At 48.4% G+C, this 22,108-nt stretch overlaps 2 protein-coding genes and 1 non-coding gene across 3 annotated transcripts in view; all 3 read right to left on the bottom strand.

Annotated features, from left to right (window-relative positions):
* The window catches only part of Rab11fip4 (RAB11 family interacting protein 4), a 107,309-nt gene extending 103,083 nt beyond the window's left edge, over positions 1 to 4,226 (bottom strand). Inside the window, exon 1 of the mRNA XM_021212448.2 lies at positions 4,039 to 4,226. Within this exon, the coding sequence (XP_021068107.1) occupies positions 4,039 to 4,197 (159 nt within the window). The 5' untranslated portion in view covers positions 4,198 to 4,226. The remainder of the gene's footprint in view (positions 1 to 4,038) is intronic.
* LOC115065487 lies at positions 359 to 465 on the bottom strand. The gene has a single exon (XR_003845263.1). It is a non-coding gene; the product is annotated as a U6 spliceosomal RNA (small nuclear RNA).
* A 9,743-nt stretch (positions 4,227 to 13,969) lies between the features above and the next one.
* Nf1 (neurofibromin 1) overlaps positions 13,970 to 22,108 on the bottom strand; it is a 248,403-nt gene continuing 240,264 nt past the window's right edge. The window contains exon 58 of the mRNA XM_021212697.2: positions 13,970 to 17,357. Within this exon, the coding sequence (XP_021068356.1) occupies positions 17,215 to 17,357 (143 nt within the window). The 3' untranslated portion in view covers positions 13,970 to 17,214. The remainder of the gene's footprint in view (positions 17,358 to 22,108) is intronic.

Raw genomic sequence — 22,108 nt, 5'->3', positions numbered from 1 at the left:
CCGGGTCCTCTGGGAACAGCCCTAACTCTGCATTTCCTTCTCACACAGCATGCCCAGCATGCTTGTCCCCGAGCACTGGAGCTCTGACCCAAGGAAGGAGGAGCAGCTGCACCACGTAGGGATCATCACACCATAGCTGTGGGCTGGGGAGAAGCATCTCTCCCGTCCCAGCGAGGGCTGGCTTTGACCCTGGTGGCATTCTGGGGTGGCATTTGTCAGCTGTCCTCACTGTCAGGTTACCTTTTCCCCTCTTCGCCTACTAGACTGAGGAAGTCTTAAAGTAACTTGTACTTAAGGGGTGGGGAGGCAGGCTTCCCCTCCGTGGAATTATCTCATACAAATTACATATTTATTCATTTTAAATATGGAATGTTTCATGAATTTGCTTATCATCTTCGCACAGGGGCTGTGTTAATCTTCTCTATAGAGTTATAATTTTAATATATATACTGCCAAACCTAGCACTATTTATTTATTTATCTATCTATTTATTTATTTAGAGTCAGGGTCTTGTATATCCCCCAGCTGGCCTCAAACTCCTTTTGTAACTAAAGATGGCGTTGAATTTCTTTTCTTTGTGATGTGGGGACACACAAGTGCCACTGTGTGCACGTGGAGTTCCGAGGACAGCTTCTAGGAGTAAGGTCTCCGGGAGACTGACCTCAGGTTGCCAGGGTTTTGTAGCAAGCTTGTCTCTGCTGGGCCATCTTCCAGGCTCCAACCCTGAACTTCTGGTCCTTCTGTCTCTACCTCCCAAGTGCCTCTACGGGTGCGTGATGCTGTGTCTGCCTCTAAAACTCTGGTTTGTTTGTTTGTTTGTTTATTAGCCTGTATTAATATGCATAATAATGGGATTCGTTATGACATTTTTGTGCAGGTATGGAATGTATGTTGATCACTTGCAACCTCCACTAACCTCTCCCTCCCTCCTCCCACTAACGCTCCTCTTCTCAGCCCACCACCTCTCTCCCCTTTCATGTCCTCACCCTTCTCCTCATCAGAACGACTCCATGAACGAGCTCCATTAGGGATGCTTACAGGGACATGGATGAGAGGTTTTATTTACAGAAGCATGGCCACCTCGCCAGCAGCAACATCATTAAAGAAAATGGCTCTTCCTTCCCCCCAGCAACCATTAACTGTCTGTAGGCCCTTAGAGAGGCGCAAGACCTCATGAGCCCCTCCCCCATGGCTACTATTAACAGCCTATAAATGTTCATGAAGGGCTAGGGCCTTGTGAGTCCCTCCCCACACCATGACAGGATTTTGACAGGCTCAATGGTGTGTAGCCATATCCACTTCTTAAATGTTTTAATTTAAAAAAAAAAAATGTAGTTTTGAGCATCAAATCCAGGATTCCTATGTGCTAAGAAAGCAGGCTAGCACTCATTCCATCCCCAGTCCCTGGGTTTCTCCGGCACGGGGGATTTTTGTATTTACTAATTCATCTACTCCTTAGACTCTCAAGGCTATTTCAATCTCTAAGACTTACTGCGTCTGATCCCAGGTTCCGTGGTATGCCAGGGCAGTTGGTAAAATGTAGAGATTGAGTCTCTCTCATGTCTAACGAGTGGTTGGTCATTGTCTGGAACACCATTGGGTTGGGGAGTCAGTGTCACCGCAGATGTGTAAACAAGCAACAGAAACACTCCGAGCGCACAGCACTTGTGAAAGGAACCCCATCTATAAGGAGCGGTGCTCTGGTGAGCAGAACAGCCCAAGACCCTGTCCGTGGTCCTGCCCCGTATCCTCTTCCCTCAGCCCCACACGGATAGCACCAGCTGCTGCAGACAGCATGGTGGGTCAGAACAGAGGGTCTCACAAGGAAACAAGGTCAAACTGAGTAGGAACAAGGGAAGCACCACCGGCTTAGATTTAAGAAACAAATGAGAGACAATCGGCCTGACCTCATTAACAAGTCAGGATACTGGAGGGGGCCGTACTGGGGTCACATGGAACAGGTGCACGGCACAGCTTAAAACAAAACAAAAAACATCAGAAGCAGACATTTTGGGGCCAAACAGGGACACGTGGAACAGGTCTGCACAGTACATTTGATGATAGCTTATATAAGGTCAAATATGAGGATCATCTCTCTCTCTCTCTCTCTCTCTCTCTCTCTCTCTGTGTGTGTGTGTGTGTGTGTGTGTGTGTGTGTGTGTGGTGCACTAGGTTAGAATTCATGGTGCAGTATGATCTCATTTCATGGAGAAAGCTACATACAAGCACGGGAGCAGCTTGTGAAGGAGGTGACCAGAGTGTCACCTCCCTTGGGGGACAGAAATTCAACAGATCTATTTTGACTGTCCACATTTGCAACCTGCTGTAGTCACAAGAAACTCCTGCTATGATACAAGAGTGATTTAGTAAGTACAGGAATCACTGGCCAGCCCCAGGGTAGAGGATCTTTGCCTAGGCAGAAGTTTTCCAAACACGTCTCCAGAGGTTTTAGTAGCCAGAAACTTGGCAAGAGTGGAGAGTGTGTAGGACCACTGAAAAGGTAGCCCCCACCCCGTGTGATCAGGCCCAGCCCTACTAATGCTAAGAAGACAGTCTGACGACTCACCAGCAGCCCCTGTAGGAATCCAGCTCCTGGCATGAAGCTTCAGACATGGGTGAAAGGGTGGCAAGGGCAGAAGAGAGATGTTTTCAAATATTGAAAGGCTACAGTGCAGAAGGGAAACCCAGGTAGGTCCCTGTGCAGAACCACAATGACTCAGTGACAAGCTGGTTTGTGTCTGGAGTAGAGGGAAGAGGATCTAACGATGGGAGGTGTTTGTCCAGCCTAGGGATACCATTAAAGGGTTCTGGCCGGCCCTCTGCCAGAGGCTCCAGTGGGGCCATTCCCATGCCTGAGGTTTTCTGAGTCTGGATTCCAGGCTTCAGCCCAAAGCAAGGAGAATTCTCCACATCAGCAGCCTGCAGCCTCCTCTGCTAGGGGCTGCCCAGCCTGCTCAGGTAGGAGGCATTGGCTGAGAAGAGGGACGCTGGCATCCTCTGTAGAAGAAAGGCTCCCGAGCAAACCAGAGAGGAGATAAAGGACAGGCTTTAAGGAGAACTGCAGTCGTACGCTGCCTGGGACTGGGGACCAGAGTCCTCACACCTGACACCTGCCTCCCTCTTGGGATTTCCAGGTTCTGGCGGGTGCCCAGCCACCTAGAAAGGAATTGTTATTACCTCCCACTTGCCAGGTGACTAGAAGACACCAGCTCAACTGTCATAGCTCACGTTCTAAATTGCCATCCTGACCCGTCCTGGAAACAGAATGCCACCCAGTACAGCAGATGAGACCAAGGCCCAGAGCTCCGAACACAGGGCCAGGGGTCCCAGATGACCTTAGAAACCCAAAGCTTAGCCAGGGCTTGTGAATCCAGAGATGCTCAACGCTGCAGGGTTGCATTATCACAGTGCCCTGTCCTTCCCTCATACACAGATACTAGCCCCAAAGAGAATGGCAGGAGGACACTAGCCCAAAGCATAGCTATTCATTTCTCACTGGCAGTTCAGATCCTGCTGTTTCACATTGGCCGACAGTACCCACAATTCTGCTCTCTGCCACTCATGCGGCCCAACACCAACACCAGAGGCTCAGCTAACCACTCCCGGCTTGGTCCTGCTTGGCCCTCTGCTGCCAGCTAGGCCTGCCCATTTAGCTTGAGTGGAAGGTCACCAGGAACTGGACCAGAATCCAGGGTGGCCCGGAGCAGACGTCCCCTCTTTTCTAGGTTGGGTAGGTACAGCTAAGGACCAGAGACTGCAGACCATCCCCGCTTATCCCTGTCACCGGTAGGCCTGGCGCGGTGCACACATAACCCTGTGACTTGGTTGTGTGTGGGAGGGAGTGTTCAGAGGCTGGATTTTAAGGGCACCTCTTCCCCTCCCCAAACATCAAGGGGGACTGGAGACAGACCAGAGGGAACGGCAGGTGGACCAGCGGGCCACCGCGGGCATGCCGTGTGACCCACAGAGAGGCCCGGAATGTGACTGCGCGGGGTCCCTGCGGTTTCCCCGGCCTGGGGACGCGCCCGAGCTCCTTACCTCCTCGCCTTGCCCGAAGCGCAGGCCGAGCGCCGCGACGCGCTCCACGCGCAGAAAGCCGTCGGGGTCGCGGCCGCACACCTCGAACACTTCGCGCAGGCGGCGCACGGAGCGCAGCAGAGCCGCGGGGGCGCCCGCCCAGCCCGCGCCGCCCGCCATCCGCGCCGCCCGCAGCTAGCCCAAGCCCCGCGCCGCCGCCGCCGCCGCCGCCATCGCGCTCGCACCGCCCGGGTCTGCGGCGCGCAGCCTCCGCCCGCGGCGGCCGCTCGTGTCAGCCGCTCGTGTCTGCCGCGCGCCGCGGGCCCGCGTGGGGGCGGGGCGGGGCGGGGCTGCAGACAAAAGGACCCGAGCCGTCCCTGGCTCCGCCCCTCCTGGACCTGAGCTGGGGTGGGGGGGACCCCGCGCGGCCCGTGCACCCCGCGGCTAGCCAGTGTGCACCGGCCGCGTCCTTTGTCGGCGCTGGGTGTTGCAGGTGTTCCTTGCCTCGTATTCGATTGAAGCTTTCGCTTCCCAGGAAGCTGAGACCCCTGAGAAGCCGTTCCGCTTGTTGAAGGAAAGGGATGGGCGCAGCGAGGAGGAGCAGGGAACCTTGGAAGGGTGAGGGTGGAGGGGACTAGAAGTGGTGGTGGGAGGAAGAGTCTTCCGTTAGGCTTAGTGTCAACAGGGCCCAGAAACACCCGTGGCTTGGGAACCCGGAGCTCCTGTCCTCTCCTATTTTGCTGGCAGCCTCTCAGAGCTCGGGACTCCATCCTGGGTGCGGACGACCCAACCTGTATCTTGCCTCCTCCTAGTGAAGTTCAGCTGAGCTTCATCTGGCTCTGCAGAGCCCAAGCCTAGACTCCCGTCTACCCATCAACCTTGTTCAGCACATCAGACCACACAGGAGTGGTTGCGCCCAACTCAAGCACAGACCTTGCCCGCCGCGCCGACAGATCTGCACAGGCTTCTTCCTCGTTCTGCCTCACCTAAGTTATGAGCCCTTCTTCCAAATCCCCATGTATTTCTGAAACTTTGCTAGGGTGTGCATGGTGGGAAACTCTAAGGGTTATGCTATGTCTTAGTCTCCTCATGTTTTTGATCTCTGGTCAAGTGTGAGCCCAGAGCAATTCAGTGGTGTGGACAGGGAGTGCAGGGGACTCGGACCCAGTTCTGCACAAGGACCGCCTCCCCTCTCTGAGCCTCCATTTCCATTCTGGTCTTCAGGATGAGTCTTAAATATGGATGTCCTGAGCGGCGACTACTTAGTCTCCCCTGGAGTCGAGACTCCAGGGGTGAGCCAGACTGTCCCCCCATTTGATGCTCTACTCTTCCAGAGGTCAGATCTCCCTGGGAAGAAAGCCTTGTGGCTTTAAGGATCAGAGCCTACCGTGTTCATGGAGTCAACCACTAGAGAGGGGAGGTGTATCGTCCTGAAAAGTGATTTTTTGTTTGGTTTGGTTTTCCTGGTAGGTGGATGCCTCTCTGTGAGGTACTAACACTGAATGAATGAATGAATGAATGAATGAATGAATGAATGAATGAATGATAGATAAATGGAAGGCAGGTAGCAGCTGGGGTCTGCCCCCTGGTGGGAGCTGCAAAAATGTCTCTCAGAGGCCACCCTGGCTACACAACCTGGGAAGCAAGAGACCTTGCTCACCTCAACTGTCCTACATGGGGCCTCAGATCAATCCCAGGGGAACCAAGCCCTAAGCCCAAGACCACATCCCAAGCTCTCCAAAGGCAGGTTGGAAGCCAATTCCAAAGCCATCCCTTACCAGACTTCTGGGACAGTTCTGAGCTCAGTCTTTCTGCCATTTCTCCAGAGCATCAGGAACGCCTCCTGCCTCTCCTTAACATAGCTCCTTCCTGCCTCTAGGTCTGGGGTGACTGGTTCTTGCCCCTCGCCTCTTCCAACTCCTGTGGCCCATTTGCTTGCTTCCAGATTCTGCGGAGGTGGCGCCTCCTATAGGAAGCCTCCTCCTTGTTGGCTGCTCCTCCGTTCTCCAGAGTAAGGATCCTATGGCAACCTCGCGAATGAAGGATGTGAGGCAACCTCAAGGACACGAGAGGGCTTCGTGACCATGGGTAGAACCGACAACGCCCTTCAGCCACAGTCCAGGAAACTGAAGGGGTCGGGGAGAGACCGTTTGCAGGGGCGCGATCCTGCCAACGCCTGCCTGCCAACGCCTGCTTTTGACCTCCTGACTTCCAGAACAGAGAGGAGCACATTTTCGTTGCTTAAGCCACCAGGTTTTGGGTAGTTTGTGGTAAGCCCAGCAGCATGTGGTGTGTGCTGTTGGCCCTAGGTCATGTCCGCAGCTTCGCTGGGCAAGGGTATGGTGCTCTTTCAGTTGCGTGATGCTCGGGGTCTGTCTTCCTGTCTGAAAGCGGGGGTCGTACGTAGTCTCTGCTTTGCAGAGATCTCGTAGGGATTCAATGAGAGCTTGTGTGTCATGTGTCTTGCCCAATGTCTGGCGCATAGTGGCCTTTCCGTGTATCAGTATAGACTCAGAGCTAGTCCACAGGGAATGTATTGCTGAGGTGGGAATCTCATGAAACCCAGGTTGGACTCTGACTTGCTGTGTAGCCAATGATGATCCTGAACCTTCTGATCCTCCTGCCTCCAACCCCCCAACCCCCAACCCCAAGGGCTAGGATTACAAGCCTGGGCCATCCCGCATGGTTTATTCAATATTGATGATGCAACCCAGAGCATAATGTAATTTTCTCCACCAACTGCACTCCATCTCCAACCCCAAAGGGCTGCATTTCTTCCTCTGTAGTCCATCCACCGGCGTCACCATCCAGGCTGCCCAGAAATGGGGCAGAACTCGCAGGTTCTTCCTGATCATCCTGCTGCTGCTATTTCTCAAGCCATGAATAATTATCACTCAGGAGGGGAGAAGGTGGTAAATTATTCTCCTTCACCTGTCTCAGAATGCACCGCTTCAGCAGCAGAGTGTGGAGTGCTCACACACTTCCCGTCAGGCAGCGTGCCCTGGGGGTGATGGAGTCTGGCTGGCCTGGGCTACACTAGGGTGGTCCAGTGTCTTAAGACTTCATTCTTCCTTGTCTGCAGGAGAGTGGATGAGGAAGGCTGTCCACCCAGAGCCTTTCCAACTCTCAGAAGCAGGATAATGATGGCTGACATTCCTTCCAGGATTATTTTTATTACTTTTAATTTTTCAATTTATTCTTTTTTAAGATTTATTTTATATAGGTGAGTACACTATCACTGTCTTCAGACTCACCAGAAGAGGGCATTGGATGCCATTTCAGATGGTTGTGTGCCACCGTGTAGTTGCTGGGTATTGAACTCAGGACCTCTGGGAGAGCAGTCAGTGCTCTTAACCGCTGAGTCATCTCCCCACCCCCCTTTAATTTATTTTTATGTGTACAGGTGTTTTGCCTGAATGTATGACTCTTCATGATGTAACACAGTACTCAAGGAGGCTACAAGAGAGCATCGGATCTCTTGGGACAGGAGTTACAAGTGGTTGTAAGCTGCCATGTGGGTGCTGTGAATCAAACCTTGGTCCTCTGAAAGAGCAGCCAGTGTTCTTTACGACTCTCTTCAGCCTCCTGTTACTTACCAATCATCATCATCATCATCATCTATTCAAGACAGGTTGTTCTCAGTTTGTCACCCCGGCAGGTCTGACACTGCATCTGCTTCTTGAGTGCTGGGATTAAAGCATGCACTATCACACCCATCCCTTACAAGATAGATCCTAAGAGAAAATGGCAAAACTTCCAAATTCTGCTCCACTGGGCTCTACATCCTGCTGTCAGCTGCAGAAGGGGCCCCTGAAAGTGGCTTGTGGGAAGGGCACTAGCATTTACGTCTAGAGTCTCCAAGGTTTCCCAAGCAGCTATTGCCTCCTGCCACCCCATACTCCCCACCCTCTACCACTACTTCCCATCCTTCACCCCCACTCCCCACCTCCCCAGGCCCCCAGAGGCCAGGCTGCATAGGTCTTCATTCTCTGTTTCTCCTTCTCTGTCGTTCCTTTTGCCTTACAAAAACCCACAACCCCTCAGCCTGGGCCGAAGCCACAAGCCCCCTTTTGGTGCAGCGCCCTTGGTGTGATCCCATCCACCACACACAGGCTCTGCTTTGCTGAACAATTACTGTATACCAGGAGTCACTTGATGCAGACTCTGCCCTCCATGCGGAGCCCATCAGTAGACACTCACAGCTGGCACAGGCTGTTCCTCTCCATGGGTCATCCTTGCTTCCCCATCTCTGGATCACATTATCCAAGAGGTCCCTCTGAGGCAGTTGTGCTCACTCCTCTGCTGGCTCAGAGGGTCACCTGGCCCTTCCTTTGGAAGCATTGTCATCGTGGCTAATGGTAAGGCCCTGCCCATCCACTCCCCTTGCTCTGCCAGGACACCAGCTTCCTTCTCAGGGCTGCAGGGATTGTTCCAAGTTAAGAAAAAACAAAAAACAAAACAAAACAAAAAAACAGTTTCTGGAAAGAGAGCCAAGGACACAGACAGTGCCCTCAGAGAAGGAGCATGAACAGGTGGACGCAAGCCCAAAGAACCGAGGATGGAGCCTGGGCTCGGAAGTGGACGCCTGGCCCTGTGTGCTCCTGTGCACGTGTATCTTCCCGGGGAACCTGGGAGCTGAGAGCAGAAGTCCTGAGAGGTCAGGGAAGGGCTGCAGTGACTGCTGTTTTCCCCAGAACTGTCTGTCAGGCTGCCCTTTTTATATGGAAACAGTCAGCTTCCAGAAACTGTTAGATCAGCAGTTCTCAACCTGTGGGCTGCAACCCCCTTGGGGTAGGCCGAGTGACCTTTTCACAGGGGTCACCTAAGACCATAGGGAAACACAGATATCTACATCACGATTCATAACAGTAGCAAAACTACAGTTATGAAGTAGCAACGAAAATAATTTTAGGGTCGGGGGTGAGCACAACAAGAGGAACTGTACTAGAGGGTTGCAGCACCAGGAAGGCCGAGAGCCACTGTATTAGATGAATGTAGCAAACCTACCATTGAGGCTGTCTTTAGGTGTTCTAACATTAATCAACGCCACAGTCTCCTTACTTATTTCTCTGGGTTCCTAGAGTGGTTCAAAGGCAGTGGTAGATATCTTTAAGGCTCAGGGTACCCAGGGCATGTGCAGCACGGTGGGGCTCATCATCAACATATCTGTTAATTTGACAGATGAGATGGCACCCAAGCCGGTGCTGGAGTTCATACTTGAAGTCCCAGCTCAGGAACTCAAGGCCAGCTTGCATAGCATAGTAAACAAGACCTCATCTCAAGAAATAAAAACATATTCCTCCGTTTCAGCTTGCATGTGGTCTCAGTCAGGGTCACTACTGCTGTGAGGAAACACCAGAACCAAATGCAAGTTGGGGAGGAAAGGGTTTATTCGGCTCACACTTCCACACTGTCATTCATCATTGAAGGAAGTCAGGACAGAAACTCAAGCAGGGTAGGAACCTGGAGACAGGAGCTGATGCAGAGGCCATGGAAGAGTGCTGCTTACTGGCTTGCTCCTCATGGCTGGTCCAGGACCACCAGCCCAGGGATGGCACCCCCTCCCCCCATCAGCCATTAATTAAGAAGATGCCTACACAGGCGCTTCTGGAGGCCTTTTCTCAGTTGAGGTTCCTGCCTCTCAATTAACTCTTGCTTGTGTCAAGTTGACATAGAACCAGGCAGCACACACTTCCTGTTTACTAACAGGACTTCATCATACAGTACTTAGCAGCATGTGACACTTCTGGATTATTCTTTCATGTTCTTTGCCCATTTTTTTTCTACCTGCGTCTTTTCTTGAAACTGACTTTTCTGAGCTATTTATTTGAGGCTGATAAAGAGCCTTGGTGAGCCTTTTAATTTTTGCGTGGGATTTGGTTTGGGGGAACCTGAGGACATCTTAGGCTGTGAGACAGTCAAATCAGGTACAATCAGACGTCTTTCACTGAGAAGATACGAGGTTCTCTATGGAGTGACTCCTGATGTTCATGCCATCGTTTCTGGTGCACTTCATTATGGACATAGGACAGTTCCTTCTGACCTGTGTGACTTGGTGAATGAAGCACGTGGAAGTCCAGGAAACTGGGAGCAGAAGTAACCACACATATGGTCTTGAGCCTCTGTGGTGTTTTGTGCAGTCAGGTACCTATGGATCACACCTATGTGCAGTCCGGGACCTATGGATCGCACCTATGTGCAGTCCAGGACCTATGGATCACACCTAATCATTCACATTTCCTCAAAATGGAAACTGCACCTCGCCCATGTCCCTCCTCCGTGGTAGTGCACAAGCTTAAGTGTGCAAGCATCTGTGTACTTGCATGTGCATGCTTGTGCATGCCCAGGCCAGAGAGGACACCCACAGAGAGGGGACATCAGATGTCTCTCCGTCACGCTTCATCTTTTTATCCTGAGTCAGGGACTCTCAATGAACTGGAAATTTGGATATTGTGCCTGGCAAGCTTTAGGGATCCCTCTGGGATCCCCAGTGCTGGGGTTACAGGCATATACAACCATGCTCCCAGCTTTGTAAGTGTGGACTCACACTCAGGACCTCATGTTTGAAGAGAATAAGCAATGTGACCGATTGCATCACCTCCCCAGCATACAAACTTCAGATAGACCTGGATATAGTGGTCCATACCTTTAATCCCAGGACTCTGATGGAAGCAGAGGCAGGTAGATGTCTGTGAGTTTGAGGCCAGCCTGGTCTACATAGTAAGTTTCAGGGCAGTCAGGATGTCACAGAGGAAACCTTGCTTTTTGTTATTTCTTTTTAAAAATATACTTCTAATCCTGATAGTCACAGTTTATGTGCTCACCAGTGTGTGGGTGTGGACACTGTATTGCACACCCATAGGAGTCCAAGTTCTTCAGGGTGGAGGGGACAGTGCAGTGCCAACCTTTGTGCTGGCTGATCTTGTACCTCGACAAAACTGGCTGAGCAGAGCCCCCTGCTGGCTAGTGATGTACATAGCAGGGTGGAAAATGAACTATATGAACTATAGTATAAATGGGACCTGCTCTAATCCAATGACAGTAAGTTTTGTTTGGGTTTTTTTCAGTGCTAGGGATTGAACCCAGGACTTTGCACATGTTTGGTAAGTGCTCGGCCACTGAGCACATTCCCAGCCATGACCAGATTCTAAAATTCCTTAGTGTTGATCCATTCTACAAAATTATGTCTCATTATGGTATTTTTTTTTGTCCCAGTATATCATACATTTTACATTCACCCACATTACCATTCCTAGCCTTGCTTCCACTCAACAAGTTTTAAATTAAAAAAATTTCTAGCCAGGCAGTGGTGGTGCATGCCTTTAATCCCAACACTTGGGAGGCAGAGGCAGGGGGATTTCTGAGTTCAAGGCCAGCCTGGTCTACAGAGTGAGTTCCAGGACAGCCAGGGCTATACAGAAAAACCCCATCTCAAAAAAAAACAAAACAACAACAACAAAATTAATGTGGTTTGCTTGCATACCTGTCTGCTGTATGAGGGTGTTGGATCCTGGAGTTAGGCAGTTGTAAGCTGCCGTGTGGGTGCTGGGAATTGAACCCAGGTCACCTCACCACTGAGCGCTGTCTTTCTGTCTCTTTCTCTCCCCAGCCCCCAGTTTTTAAATACTTTTAAAGTATTTAAAGAAAGGCTGCTCTGCTGGTCCTTCCTTCTTCTCTTTCTGCTGTTTGTGGGTGAAATGAACTCTTTCTTTTTGCATGTGTATGGTTGTGCAAGCTGAAGAAGTCGTTGGGAAATGACTGGGAAATGCCTGCACTAGAGCTTGGCTTTTCTCAATTCTCATTTTCCATCAGTTCTGACGACTGCCTGGTGTCTCTGAACATATCACCCTAGCCCTAGGACTAGAGTTTTGCAGTGGATCTTTTACACAGGTTATCTTTATTTTGTTTCGGATTTTCACAGGGGCTGTTATTATCAATGAGGGCTTCTTTGCTGTTTTTCTGCCTGTGTAGTTCCCCAGCAACATAGAACCTAGTGTTATTTCTTAAGTGTTATTGAGCATTTGCGACCACAGCTTCCCCTTGTCTGAGCCCTTAAGATTAAGCAGGGAGCCAGGAGAGCAGGAGTAGTCCTGCTTTCAGCATGGCCTGGGATGATGGTGGCAGCAGCGGCAGTGTTTCGGTGACAATTCTTAAAGCTTTTTTATTTTATATGCCTGGGTGTTTTGTATGCACATATGTTAAGTGCAGTGCCCAGGAAAGGCAGAAGAGGGGATCAGATCAGCTCTCCTGGAACTGGAGTTATAGATGATTGTGAGCCTCCATATGGGTGGGCCCTGGCAATCGAATCTGAGTCCCCTGCAAGATTAGCCCATGTTCTTAACCGCTTAGCCTTCTCTCCAGCTCTTTTGGCTAGCATTTTTGTCTCCTGCAGAACCCTAGTGTGAATGGTCAGTGGTGGAGCTCGGGTAGGAGCAGAGACCAAGCAATGCATTCCCTTCTGCCTTTACTCCACAAACCAACAAGCTGCTATGAAAAACCCTCTGGCCTCTAATTCTATCTCAACTCTGGGCCAGGCTGAAGCATCTAGCATCACTGAGCTGGAAAGAGTGCCTGTTTATATGGCCTTGCGCTAAAGTGGGTCTTTTAAGTATTTTTGGGGGGGAGTGGGGTGGAGTTGAGCTTGGTCATTAGCTGAGTCACTAGAGTACAATGGGAACCCAGCCGGAGGCTGCTTTCTACTGGAGGAGTTCCTTTACAGCTTCAGTTTTTCTCAGACATTAAAGTCCCCGAAACCTTACCATTAGTCCCTGAACACATCTACTCCCAAAGTATCAGTTCAAATTCTGCCTGCTGCTGCACCCCTCCAAAAAAAAAACAAAAAAAACAAAAACCAAAACCCTGTCTGTAGCTCATCAGTTATGTGGCTGTTTCCCCCAACCAAGTCACAAGTTCACAGCGGGCAGAGGCCAAACCTCTTGCAATGCCTCATTCAGGGTGTCTCTTTGGAATTCCGGCAGTGGAAATTACAGCTATTGACTCCTGCGCCCCTGAACCCCCAAGATTTACAATTGGCCACACTCTTCTGGGCAGAAATGACCCAGGCAAGATGGCAGTGTGGCCTCCCCGTTTTACCTGGAGGAAGCAGCTGCTGGTGTGGGAAGAGGTTGCTCCTTCAGTTTAAAGGTTACCACTTGGTTTTCAGCAGCATCCTGTGGCCAGACCGTTCACTATGGCCAAGTCAAAGAGCCCGCTGTCTAGGAATGGTGAGGTGCGATCTGGATCGCTGCAGAGGTACGGCTAATTTTGGCTGAGGTGCTTTAGGCCCCCAGGGACAGGTAGCTATTTTAGCAGCACTGAGTTTGTAGCTCTGTTTCAGGGGTCTTCGAGCCTGGGTGTCCAGCAAAACTGCCAGAGGTGCTTTAAATAGACCCTCCCCACCCCCTGGGTCTGCTTTTGCCTGGGGTGGGACCAGAATATTCCAGAGCTCCCAAGGTAGGACACCACCTCCCTTCTCCACCTGCCCATACGAAGCCCTGCACACTTTGGGTCATTTGCTCAGAGAGAAGTACTCTCCTGAGGACAGCTACTCCCAGGGCCAGGAGGCTTCCATTTCCTTCAGGAGTGGGCAGTAGCTCTGGCTGAGCGATAGACTACCACTCAGGGGAGCTGTTCACGACATTAGCGGAGCCTGGAAGTAACAACGGGCTACCCTCTGGAAGGTAAGTCTGCCTCGGCCAGAGTGCCAGCTGCCTCTGTGTTTGACAGACCCCTGTTTGTTGGAACTCAATGACTTTGCTTTTGGAGAAAGATCTTTCTCTTAGGGTGAGCAGAGGCAACCCACAACACACCTGAGAGGTGGACAAGGTCTGATGTTCTAAGGAAGAGAGAAACAACAGTTGGATGCATGTGGAGATGGCAAATAACTCCTCACAGTTTAGAGCAGATTGAATTTACATTTTACTTAAAAAAAAAAAAAGAGGGGGGGGGGGGGGNGGGACGGAGGGAGGGAGGGCATACACAGGACAGGAGCAAGTGAGGCCGATGCTCTGAGACAGACGTTTCCCCACAGCAGTGGAGTCTGTGTGTCAGGCAGAAGTTCTCCTGCTGCTTACATTATCAACAAGGCTGTAGGCAGGGAACCACTGGTTAGGGAGGGGAGTAAGTTAATCATATACAAGGTCAGTTCACAATACACAGCATTTTCTTTAAATGATGTAACGCAGTCGCAGGAAGAGGTTAACAATATGAACACAAGAATAATCAAATTTTTGTTTGTTATCCATGTACAGCAACTAACTGCTTTACAAAAAAGCAAAATAATACAATATATCATCACATGTATTTACAATGTAGTAAATAGACTTTTCTGTCAAATTTTACACAAACTATTTACAGGGGAATATACCGCATTAAAAAAAAATATGTGGCTGACACTAAGTGAATTTTTGTGGAATTCCATTGCATAACATTGAATAAGACATGCTTCAATATGCTTTGGGGGGGGGGTAAATGTAAAAAAAAAGGGGGGGAAATTTCCCCCAAACCTGGAAAACAAAAGCCAGATCTCCCACAGGAAACTTGCAACCTTGAACCCCTGAGGAAGGGGTTGCTGGTGTGTGAGTCCCCCCACTGGGGCTGTGGCAGTCTGCACTGTCCAGGCTCCGGGCTCAGCACTGTGCAGGTAAGAGTAACTGGCCAGCAGAATGCGGTGTCCCCACAGTGGAGGGCATAGGAGCCCAGGGGAGGAGTACCAGCCAAACACACAAACACAGCCGTTACTGGGTTTTTTGTTTTTTGTTTTCTTTTAAGTCAGGGAAACACAAGTTGAAAATGAATCACAGAACTCACACCAAATTGTGTAAAATGAGCCATCCAGACCTTCAGCTGCTCCTGTAATTAGAGTCTTCTTTGGGGGAGGGGCAGCTAGTGACACTTTTTAAGCTCTATAGGTTCAGTTGTTTGCAAAGTTAGACTTTCCTCAAAAGCCGGAAGTTCTGTGTGTTGGATAAAACTGGAACTCTTCCCCAGTTTCCTGGGATGTATGGGTCAGAAGTGGCTTCATTTGATCTTTCCATGGGAGCTCAAGTGGGGGCAGTTTAAGAACTATGGGGAAACCCACTGTAGGAAGAGCACACACTTACAAGTTGTCCTGTTTTGATGGGGGAAGCAAAACAGTAATGGGCCAGTAATGGCCACCATTAAAAAAGCCAAGCAACTAGAGTTAGAGCAGCCTCAGGCTGTGCTGCCCATGGTTGCAGGAGTCAGAGCGAGGTGCACCCCAGCAACACTGCGGTGGGAAGCCGGGCCTCCTGCTGCGGCTAAGCCTCACAACCTTGGGGGCCTGCTCTGACAGCCATTCTAAGGTAGCCTTTACAATGGCTAAAACCAAGAGCTCAGTTTGCTGCATCTGTTTTCAATATTCTCCAATGATTCTATGTTAAAATCACTACTAACACTAAGGGTTTTTCCTTTTATTTTGGCAAATGGTTCTTACTTTTCCCAGGGCTGTAAACAAATTAAAAAAATTAAATTGTTATTTCTGAATATCAAAAGCAATTTTATTTACATTAACATATTACATTGTTACTGTATGGATAAGTGTGAAATGTGTTATATTATTAAGGTCAGAATATTTAAATGTACCATTATTTATTGACTTAGTTGTGGAGTTTAACTTACTGAAATCCACTAGTGAGCCAGCACTCCAGGACCTGTCCACACCCTACTGGGTTTCTTTTGGTCCCTCCCAAAGCCATTATGTCTTAATATATGAAGGGAACCTGGGAGTAGAGGGATAATACCTTTTAAAAATAAATATAGTTCAATCTTAAATGAGAGCATCCATGTACTACTGTGCTCACTAAAGTCAAACTGTCTTGCATCCTGCAGGTACCATGAAGCAGCTGGGTGTGCATCCCTTGGAAGGGCCTGAGCCCCACTGGTCCAGCCACTCTGCACAGCAGAAATCCTAGAGGGCCTGTGTCCTAGAGGGCCTGAGTCCTAGAGGGGCTGTATCCTAGAGGGCCTGAGTCCTAGAGGGCCTGTGTCCTAGAGGGCCTGAGTCCTAGAGGGCCTGTGTCCTAGAGGGTCTGAGTCCTCACCACACAGGCCAGCCAGACTTCACAGTGACTAAATGCAATCCTATCACATAGAATCCAAATATTTTGCTAGAGATTCCTGATTTTATTTGGAGGAGAGGAGTAAGATTAAAAGATTTAAAAAATACATCTTATCAAAGAAATTTATAATATACAGCATATTCTGTTTCTTGGAAAATTATTTAACAAAATAAAAATATCACCTACCCTATGTCACGTACCATTCCATTTTGCTACGGAGCTAATGGAAACAGCTATGAAAATTACCTTGTGGGACAAGTCTCACCACTCTGTCTGCAAATGACCCTGCTTAGAGTCACTCAGGAAAGAGGAGAAAGCAAGTGCAAAAACAAGTGTAGTTTCTATACTTAGTACAGTCTTGGCTTAAAAAACAAAACAAAACAAAAAAACCAAAACACCTTCATATGTAAAAATTAAAAGATAATCAACAGGAAAAAAAATTACCCAGTTTGGATGACCAAGTATGTATAAGGCCTCAGAACCGACAGCTTTAATTCAGCCATGTTAAGATGTATGTGTCATGCTTATTTTCCTGTACTTATTGCTAAGACTCAAATGTTAGTTATTTCTTAAGAATCCGTTACAGAATATTAGTTTGCCCCTCCCCCAGTCTCTGGCCTGTGGCTTTATTGAGGCTTGGCCTCTGTGGTTCCTTCAACTTCCTAAGGTAAACAAAAAGTCCACAGCTAGAAGATTAAATACACTGGGGGTAAAATATGATTTCTCCCCCAAACTTATAAGTGTGTAACTAAGACGATGCCTTCACTCTGTAAGATGGGAACACAAAAGACTGTCCTCTGTGTACGGCCCACGGCTGGAGGCAGCGCTAGCACTGGAGGGTTCATCCACACCCACAGTCCACGCTCTCAGTCAGGCCTCCTGATCGCCTGCTTTCTCTGCTGTCCTCAGAACAAGTGCTCGACCAGACACATGCCAAAGTAGAAGGAAAAACATCAAAGAAAAGCAGCATTAAACTTAGGCAATGCTCCAAGAGATGACCGTCTGGCGACACGGCAACCAGATGGGATCATAAGACACGAAGTGCAGCAGTGCAAGGTGAGGGGTCACTAGTGAGAAGCCATGTTAGGTTGGTTTGAAGAGTGAAACAAAGAACGCTTCACACGATCTTCTTAATGCTATTACGTTTGAAACTGCCAGCACTTCTTTGCTTCTGCACTTGGCTTGCGGATCCATGGCGAGTCCGTCCACTGTTACAGTGGCCAGTGGTGGGGGAGAGTTCAACGTTCTCCTTGTCAAGTCCTGGAGAGACACAAAGGCTGGTTACTCCTCCTCTCCTGATGCTAGCTCTAGGACCCAATCTCATTCATTGCTTGTGGGTGAGATTCGAACTGGTGAACAGTTCCAGCACACTCCATATTCAAAGTAAACTGCCAGGACATTTATAAAGGCCTTATCACATACTTTGCCTCACACCTTGACAAGCTGAATTTTCTATCATTGTCGTGAAACAGCGTAAGAGAAAAGAAAAGTTGCAAGAACAGCTGGAGGGAGGTAGGATGAAAGGCTGGCCATCTGGGAAGCCTTACAAGTACCTTCTCCCAGTCGTACCATGAGTGTCCAGCAGAGGGCAGATTCTAGCCATGTATCCATCTTTCTGCATAGCCGCCATTTCGGAAAAAGGCATATACTTCTTTAATTGGCCTCAATGCCTGTTCTGGAGGAATGAGGGCATCTCCTGAAAAGGTGACCTACCACGTGGGCCATGCCCGGATCTTGGCTTCATTTCAATCATAGAGAGTCAACTACACTTGTCTCAACCTCACTCAAGGGTCCTATAATGTATTTTACAAATGATGTAAAAGTTATTTTCAGAAAGGTGATCAGAACAAAAGGGCAAATTTAGAAAAATCTTAGCATATTGATAAAGGTTACAAATAAAGATAGAAAGGAGAGTCTGAAGGAGGCGAGGAAGGCAGTGAGCATGGTCCTTCACAATCCCTGATACGGATTTTGATCAATAGTTGATTGATTGAGACAGGGTCTGTGTAGTCCTAGATGTCTTGAAACTTGGAACAGAGACTAGGCTGTCCTGGAACTCACAGAGATCTGCCTGCCTCTGCCTTCGTGTGCCACTGCACTTGGCCCTGGATCTTCATTGTGAGTGGATTTGCTTCTAAAAAGTTCGTTACACTGTAAACTTATGATCTGTGTACTTTTCTGCCTTCTACCCTTCAAAAGAATTTGCTTCCCAAATAGATACTGTACTCATGTCTAGCATAGCCATTGGCAGGAGGCATTCTGGTAGCTGGTATAAACTGTTCACAGACACAGGAGGAGGAGGAGCAGGGAAAGACAGGCCACACTTAAATGGGGGCAGGGAGGCAGGAAAACATCTGCTCATGTCATATCCTGCAGCATTATCCCAGGTCTAACTTTAACTTTATGTACTACTTGAATTTAAAAAGAATCATTACATTTGAGAATGGAAACATTTCCATTTTGGGGCAATAAAGTATTATTTCAAGCCACAAGGTATTTATTGTGTTACAGAAGTGGGACAGATCCATGCGGCAATTTGTAGGCTGAGGAGAACTGCACCTGGGATGACGGTTCTCTGGAAGACATCTTTCACTCAATACAGTTCCACTCCTGTCTTCTCCCATCTGTCTCCTACCAGAACCGCCTTCTACGCCCTCGTGTAGTCACTAGCTTTTGCTTATAACAACAACCTGCATAAACATCTTATCTCTTCAGCTGGAGTGAAACCACCCAGAAAGGGATCAGTTATCATTCATGTTTCTTTTTTCCTTATAAAATCTAGCTAATCACTTTCAATAACTGTTGGTTTACAACATATGTTTCTGCTTTAAAACGTGACAGCTGGGACCCTCTCGTTCATAGCCCTCATGCGTGCAGTACATTAGAAAGAGGGATGCTTCCTGGCCAGCTTCCCTTGGAAGTGACACAGGTTGTCACTCTGTCATCTCTGATATGTGCACGTGATCTGTGACTTCAAGGCCTGAGTTTTCTCAACCAAGGTTATTTCCTTAGTAGGAATCTGTTCTCCGTATCTTATTTCCTATGCGGAAGTTAGAAGGCAAATAAATACAGTGTTACAGGATTCCGAAGCCTAATTTGAACAAAAAAGTTTTACTATAAAGATCAAGGCCGGGCAGTGGTGGCGCATGCCTTTAATCCCAGCACTCAGGAGGCAGAGGCAGGCGGATTTCTGAGTTTGAGGCCAGCCTGGTGTACAGAGTGAGTTCCAGGACAGCCAGGGCTACACAGAGAAACCCTATCTCAAAAAACCAAAAAAAAAAAAAAAAAAAAAAAAAAAAGGAGAAAATTGCATAAATATTTTAGAGAGCACTGTATATGTATAAAAAATTGTCAAAGAATAAATAAAAGGTAGATATTATAAATGAGTTCTAGGAGAGTTATTTTTTAAAAAGCAATAAAAATGAATTACATTTACACCAACACACAGTCTTAAGGAAGCAGGGCCCAGGTAATGGAGTGAACCTAGCATTCAGATAATTTTCTTCTGATGATTTGTCAGCATTCTCTCATACCTCCCTCCCCTCTACAATGGAATCTAGAAATGCTTCCATGTGCTGCTGAAGGATGCAGACTGCTCACATGGAGCAGATGCCTGCCCTGACACAAGCCTTAGTTCACACTTGAGAGAAAGACCTGACCTCGCCCATCGCCACTGAGAGCTTCGTATTGTGTTCTTATATCCCTAAGTCACAGGTCCTCCTTCCCTTCTTCCTTCCATGGGTACAAAAGCAAAAATCCATGAGATCAAAGACTCCAGAAGGCGCCACCAAAAGGACATCACGCTGAAGCGGCCGTGTCCCAGGCCTGCTGGTGTAAGCTCTGACAGCAGCTGCACTCGGCAGGCACCAGCTGCACTGCCGCACGCAGGGCCAGGGCAGCAGACCACCTGCACTCCCAGTGTTCAGCGAGCTGCGCTGGCTCCAGATGAAGATGAGGCGGTAGGTATTGGCTAACACCGTGGACCGCGTGAGTTGGGAGAAGAACTGCCGAATTACACCCAGATGCTAGCCTGCTTCCCTACTACGGCCTGAGTTCCTTGAAGGCAGGTAACAGAACATATCTTGCTACTAGTGAGGAAATACATTGAGTAGTCTGGAAGAGCTCCTATGTCATCACCTATACAGGAGCCCACTTGGGTTCAGACTGCACTGCTCACTTCCCTACAAACAGCAGAACAGACCTGTTGGAAAATTCTTTTCTCCACATGAGCTGGCAAGCACGCTGAAGGATAAAGCTTATGTCTTGTTTGTTCAGCAGAGAACGAACCCAGGGCCTTGTGTATACACACAGCACTCCACCACTGAGCTATATTCTCAGCCCCAAAGTCTGAGTCCTAATTGGTTGGAGAACTCTTGCTGCCTCTATAGTAAGAGTGAAAGATCTGGGTGCTGAAGCTGGAACCCCAGCAGCTGCTTGCCCTCCACTAAGCTTCTGACCTCTGCACACTGCCTATTTTACTGGGCTACTAGGAAGTTGGGTAACAATCTGTATGAAGAACTTTTCTGAATTGCACAGATAAAATAATCTTTTAAAAATAGACTAAGATGTTTCTAATACCTGGAATAAAAGAGATTAAATAATAAGCAAATGGAGTTTTAGGACAAACATATAGAACTTCAACTTAGTGCTGGAATTTGTAAAATTATTGGAGCAGAGCTAATGTAAAGAACACAAAACGTCTTAAAAAGAAGCCAAGTGTGAGAGCTCTAGTGATGTTTATGCTGTGGGAAAGGCGTCTGTGGAGAGATGGATGGCAAGGGTGTATTTAGTGGCCCTTGTATGACTGGACACACAGACTGGGCACTGCCAAGATCCAAGAATGGATGGGCTTCTCCTACTGCCCCACTGCTTCCTCATCTCTCTGCGGCAATACATAGATTACAAGACGCCAACAGGCCCTCTCTGAATCAGGCAGCAGTGTGCTGCTAAATGTCTGCTTAGTGCTGACAGTCAGTTAAGGACACTTTCTTTACAGCATGAGTGACAGAACAGTCAGTTTTAGGATGGCTTTAGGATGGGTTTGGTTTTATGATGGGGTCAGCTTTATTTTGGGGGGTAGGAGAAACAACTATTTTCTAAGCTAAACCCCCTCTTCCTCAAAGATCTTGGCCTGCTTCTCTGCTGTTACCCCTTAGTGTTTGGTTAACCAAGGACAGGGCAGGTAGAAGTGGCAACTGAATCAAACAGGACATACTGTTTATAAAGTTCTGTAAGTCCAGAAATGTCACTAAGCAACAGCTTTTCAAGTTCCTGTTTCCAAGTGCCTGAGCCTTCAACTCAACTTCTAGGGACTGGGGAAGTCTCAAGCTGTGGGGCCCTCTTGAGTTTAGAGGAAGCAATGTTCTGTATAAGGCCACGATAGGAGAGGCTATATGCAAATTGTTGGCTTAGAGCGTGCAGAGGAGCTTCAGGGGGATGAGGAAAGGACAAAGGGAATGATGTACAGAGGAGTGAAAAGCAGGGGAAAGCTGTTAGACACTTGCTACCTTCCCTGATTTTCAGAAGGAAGCTGGCTTTATTTATGGGATTCTAACCAGTAATTTCCTAGGAATAATCTGTAAATAAGCAGAAGTTACTGACTCTTCTAAGCACACCATGAGAAGTATCACAAAGCATTAAAATAAATCACTTGAGTACACTGCACCATCCTTAATACCCTGATAGCCCTCAGAGGCAGGTAAAGCCTCAAATAGACCTGCTGGTGTGAATATATCCCCCCCCTTTTTTTTCTTTTGAGACAGTCTCATAATATAGCCCAGGCTGGTCTGGAACTCATTATGTAGCTGAAGATGTGTGTGTGTGTATGTGTGTGTGTTCATGTATGAGTTTAAGTGTGGCTATCAAAAGACAACTCTTGAGGTCCATTCACACTTGGGAACAGAACTGCATACAAACATCTCTATCCAGTGATTCCTTTCACTGGCTCCAATTTTGGTTCTTTTCTACAAAGCAATACAGTATAAATTCTATGTTTAAGAAAAAAAAAAAAA

The sequence above is a fragment of the Mus pahari genome, chromosome 14 (genome assembly GCF_900095145.1).
Source record: "Mus pahari chromosome 14, PAHARI_EIJ_v1.1, whole genome shotgun sequence".
Lineage (NCBI taxonomy): Eukaryota > Metazoa > Chordata > Mammalia > Rodentia > Muridae > Mus > Mus pahari.
Note: the sequence above shows the minus strand (reverse complement) of the source record. Positions and strands in the feature narration are given on the sequence as shown.